Below are 5,520 nucleotides of genomic sequence, written 5' to 3'. Positions count from 1 at the left end.
AAAGTAATCCCTTTGTAAGTAATCCTATTACTTACAAAGTAAAGTAATCCTATTGTAGCTGGTCATAATAGCATGACATCCAGAGCCACATAAGAAAAGACTGCTCTCCTGAAAATGAGAGGGTGTTTTTCTCAAGTCCTATTTTAATTAATGGAGACTTTCTCTTACAAGGATATGTCATTATAAGCTGAGACAAAACTCAGAAAATTAGGATGCACTTGGGTACCATATTAGGCCACAGAATTGCTGAGCAACTTGTTAATGTCAATGTGGATTTGGAACCACGGATCATTGCCATGTGAAAACCACTGGATGTAGCAGTGCAAATCAAGCACCCTGACTCCTTTTGCTTTCACTTCCATACTCAAAATAGTGCTTTTTAATTCTGTACTTCTCTCCTTCTATGAAAGTAAGCAGATAATTCTGTTTAGAATCTCATTGACATAAGTTGCCTTGTCTCTACCTTACTCACAGTTCTCTTTATTCAGTTATTTTTGGTGTGATTTTTAAATTTATAAGCTGTTTTATAGTTCCGGCAGGCAAACATGTTTATTTCTATTATTCAAATATCTCTTCTAAAACCGCACTAAATTAGATGAAATGTGACATGTTCTACAGCCTTGCCTTGAAGTCATGGTATTCCGTTCAGTTCTAAGAAACAGTAATCCTTGGTATACCACATAGTCTCTTGGTTCTTATTCTTTTTTCTTGTTTCATATATGTATTTATTCATGATGGACAAGTATTGCATTGTATGTTACTGACTAAATCCTCCATTTGCCCAACTGTTTTGATGATGGTTCAGTGAAAGTGGTGATGGAGAAAATGAAGAAGCTTGTATGGCCATGTAACTGCTTAATAAATGCAGCAGAGTGACCATCGGTGTTAACATCTAGGTGTATATTTGGTGGCATTTGAGTAAGTTAGTAACTATACATTAAAAATAGAAAAACATTAGCAGTGGAACACAGAATTACTTGCCAGGGGAGATTGCGTTGGCCAGAGGTTCCTTTAAGGGTGGTTAGGTTTCCTTCTGGTGAGTCCTCACCCTGTAAGGATCCCAGGAATAGCTAGAGAAGAGAACACAGCAGATTTCCTAACCTCCTCACAGAAACATAAAACAAGTGCAGTTAAAGCAAGTATGCCCCATGTTGTGTTTCCAGTTGCCTCAATCTCCCTATACCTGCTCCTTCCCCATCAACTTCCTGACTGCTTTCTTCACATCCTTATTCCTCAGCGTGTAGATCAGAGGGTTGAGTGTGGGTGCAAGGATCATGTAAAGCACTGCCAGTGCTTTGCTCTGGTCCTGGGAGTAGTTGTCTTTGGGCTGCAGATACAAAAACATAATGGTCCCATAGAAGAGTGAAACTACCATTAGGTGGGAGGCACAGGTCCTAAAGGCCTTTTTCCTTCCCTCTGCTGAGCGCATTTTTACTACTGCCCTGGCAATGCAGACATAAGTGGTTAGGATGATGGAGACAGGCATGCCTAGGATGATTAGCCGGGCAATAAACATTTTAGATTCTGTTGGGCCAGTATCGATGCAGGAGAGTTTAACAATGATCAATAGTTCACAGAAGAAATGGTCCACACGCCGGTTTCCACATCGAGGCAGCACCATGGCCATTGAGGACTGTAGAAAGGAGTTAGCAAAACCAGAGAACCAGGAAGCTGCTGCCAGGAGGTGGCACAGCCTGGGGTGCATAATGGAAGCATAGCGCAGAGGCAAGCAAACTGCAACATAGCGGTCAACTGCCATCACCGCAAGGAGCACACACTCAGTGGAGCCAAGTGCCAAGGCCACCCAGTACTGGACCATGAAGCCAGCATAGCTGATCTTCTTGTTGCCTCCCCACATGTTCACCAGCATCTGGGGCACAATGCTGGTGGTGAAGCAGAGGTCAAGCACAGAGAGGTTTCTGAGGAAAAAGTACATGGGGGTATGGAGTGCAGCATCCAGGATAGAGAGCAGGATGATGGCCACATTGCCCAAAAGAGTTATGGTGTAGAACATCAGGACAAAGAGAGAGAGGATCAGCTCTAACTCGGGCTGCTCAGAGAAGCCCACTAGGATGAAATCCCCACCTGTGCTGTCATTAGATGTTTCCATCTCCTCTTCAGCCCTATCAGGTCAGAAGATTCCACACCCTCTGTTGTGGGATTTAAGAATAGTAAGTGGGTTATTAATACACATAATGGATTTAAAAGATAAGCATGGATCTTTAGATGTGACCTAAATTCTACATTTTTGTTTCCTCTTGTCCTTTCCATCTATTTCCCCCTGCAATTGGATGAAAACTCCAGCAGATACATGACTTTCACAGTAATAAATGTATCACAACCAATTTCAGTTACAAACAGAATCTAAATTCACTACTTGGAGGCCCACTCCCATGAATACTAAAAACTCATAACCTCACTTAACATTCAGTCTTGTCCTCTCCCAGCAAGGGCTCCTTCCAGGTAGCCCTTTATGCTTGAAAGAGAAGCTGTGGGAAGCTTCTCTCTCTCCCTGCCCCTTCCCTGACAGCATGTCAGCAGGGCCATTGGGTCCTCCTGATTGGGCCATGCATAGGGAAGGGGAGAGTTACAAAAAAGTTGTTACTCTTCCAAACTGAGCCTGAGAGGTGTTTAAAGAGCTGACTCTTCTACTCATAGGAAAAAATGTGGGTTCTTAGAAGCCTCTTTACTGGGACAACGGGCCTGCAGGTCCCCAGTCTGGGCTGGTGCATCTGCTCCATTGAAGCTTACATTACCTTTTGAAGCCTCTGGAGATCTACCATTCTCTCCCAGCATCGTGCTACTTGTTCCTTTTGTCCTTCTGGTGGCCCTAATGGATTAGACTCAAGACAACCCTGCACTACCTCTCCCTTCACCATGACCCTCCTCCAACACACAGGAAAGTCTCTTTCATCATTTGACTCAAAAGCATTGCAGCAGCCAAGGCTTTCTTGAATCTACCACTGTAGAAGCTGTTGGCTCTTTTCTCAACCCCCAGAATTTCCTGGTTCTCTCTGCCCCTGGTTCACTCTGCCCACTCCCAAGTAAAATATGCATTTAGTGAAATCTCCAAGTAGCTCTGTTGAAGTCTCCCATCTGCACACCTATTAATACAATGGGACAGGTACTTCAAAACACTCTTTCTTGTTGGAAGTGGATGGTTTCAGACTCAGACTACTGTTTATTCTAAATGATTTTTAAAAATTCTCAGAAGAAGTGGGGAAATAGTGGGGGAGAGGGAGAGAGGCAAACCATGAGAGACTCTTGAATGCTGAGAACAAACTGAGGACTGATGGGGGTGGGGGGAAGGGGGGAGATGGGCATGGAGGAGGGCACTTGTGGGGATGAGCACTGGGTGTTATATGGAAACCAACTTGACAATAAACTATTTGTAATAAATAAATAAATAAATAAATAAATAAATAACTATTAACTAAAAAAAATCTCTCCTCCTCTCTACTCTGTTGACCTGTTTAATTTCTCATGTGGATGAAACGACTCTGGATGACTAATCTGAGAATCATACAACCATTTAAAAAATCATTTTCTTATAAATATTACATATGATTGTATCTTTCCCACCCTCTGTAACATTTGAGTCAAATATAAGGCAGATAGATTCATTTCTAAATATTGGTTCTTATATACCAGAGACAGTGGAACACTCAGCTTTGTGGGACAAAATTTTGTGAGACATCCACTTTTTAGGGATAGCTTCAGTCCATACCTTTCAGGAAAATCAATTGATAATAATGCAACAAATCTCAAATAAATGAGCAAGAAGGTAAATTAAGCATTTATCTTAAATAGGAGCTATAAATAATGGTACCAAGAAAGAAATCAAAATTATATAACAAATTCACTCCACTTGAATAGAAGTTGAAGGAAAAATCAGCTAGTTAGGCAAAGGTTATTTCCATACCACGTTGATTCTTTCTGTGACTTCTCCAGTTGTCCCTCTTCTGTTTAACAGAATACTTCTTAGGATTACCTTAGAGATAGATTGCCAATGACTTCAAGAAGCTTTGAGATACCCAAGTCTTTTAAATTTTATTTTTGCCTCTACTAATATTGAGTTCAGAAAGACTTGATCTTAATGACATGAGCTTTCCTCCTTGCAACAATATCTCATCTCTTCATTGGTATACAGGTTATTAGCTATACTCTTATTCATGCCTTTGGACTGAGCATATTGAGATGGTAAGGGCTGGACACTGATGTGTATACAAAGCTCTTAGTGTTCTTGTCCACAATCAGCTTGCTTCATTAGAACTAATGGTTAAACAAGCTTGACAGGGAATGTTTTACATACATTTAAAAATGCATAATGAAAATTAAAACAAGAAAGTGAGGAGATAGGGGAAGGAAAATTGACTAGGAGCAATTTGGGATTACACAGAAGCAAGAGGGATACACATGAGATGTAATAGGGGAGCCAATTTATAACTGAAAGATTGGATTCCCAGACACCCTGGGGACAGAGCTCAGAGATGCAACAGGGGAAAAACAGAAACATTTATTTTGTTCATCATTAAATCTCCATCAATTGTCAAGGGCGTGGCAAGTGATAAGTATATAGTCAGTTAATACCTTTCCAAAGATCACAACTGTGTGATCTTTGAACCAAAGCTGGAAACTCCTATTTTGTTTGACACACATAAAACTTTTAAAATTGGGAGATTTTGTTAGATTATAATTTCTAGTATCTCATTTAAAATTTTGTGGCTAATAGCACCAAAGCAATATTCATCTAAGATGATAATTTACTGGAGGTAAATTTTAAGGAGACATTGGTCTTCAGTTCCCAGTCTTCACTACTATCCATCCTCCATCCCATCTGGCTCACACACCCACCCTTACCCCACCTACTGTCTGTTGCCATTTGAACTTGAACTCCATACATCTGTTGTTTAAACCAACGTCTTGCCATTATGAGATTCTGTGGCTCTATCAGTTCTAGGCCCCACAAAAATTCTGCAAGTTGTTATGCTTTTCATTGCAAATAATTTCATGTTCTTCCTGGAAGCAGGCTTGATATATACTATAAGTCTGAGTAATATGAGCTTGGCAAACAGAAACATGAGACAAAAACCCATATACAGGTGGAGAACCTTCAATTCTTCATTTCTTTTGTCTGCTTTGAAGTCTTTAAATATTACAAGAACCAGCTGCAATAAAAATGATCTGACAGTCCCTTTTTATTTTATGATTTCGTGAGAATTGAGCTACAAACTACCATGCAGTGTGTTTCTTATAGAAAACTGTTCGGATTCTCCACCGGGAGAATAAGGAGACAAGAGAAAAGCTATAATGGTGAAGAAAAAGGGATTGATTGCAATAAGAGCAGTGACTTCATCAGGGAGTTAGAGAGGTTTGCTAAAATTTGATAAAGGATGGGGCTCTAGGGTGCCTTAATCGATTAAGTGTCCAATTCTTGATTTCAGCTCAGGCCACGATCTCACAGTTTCTAGGATAAAGCCCCCACATGAGGCTCTGTGCTGACAGCATGGAGCCTGGTTG

General features: G+C 40.7%; 1 protein-coding gene across 1 annotated transcript in view; it reads right to left on the bottom strand.

Moving 5' to 3' along the window:
* Nucleotides 1-1,177: 1,177 nt before the first annotated feature.
* The window catches only part of OR2Y1 (olfactory receptor family 2 subfamily Y member 1), a 10,094-nt gene continuing 5,751 nt past the window's right edge, over nucleotides 1,178-5,520 (bottom strand). Inside the window, exon 3 of the mRNA XM_077746243.1 lies at nucleotides 1,178-2,150. Within this exon, the coding sequence (XP_077602369.1) occupies nucleotides 1,178-2,110 (933 nt within the window). The 5' untranslated portion in view covers nucleotides 2,111-2,150. The remainder of the gene's footprint in view (nucleotides 2,151-5,520) is intronic.

This window comes from Crocuta crocuta, unplaced genomic scaffold, assembly GCF_008692635.1.
Source record: "Crocuta crocuta isolate KB4526 unplaced genomic scaffold, BGI_CrCroc_1.0 scaffold218, whole genome shotgun sequence".
In the NCBI taxonomy this organism is placed as follows: Eukaryota; Metazoa; Chordata; class Mammalia; order Carnivora; family Hyaenidae; genus Crocuta; species Crocuta crocuta.
Note: the sequence above shows the minus strand (reverse complement) of the source record. Positions and strands in the feature narration are given on the sequence as shown.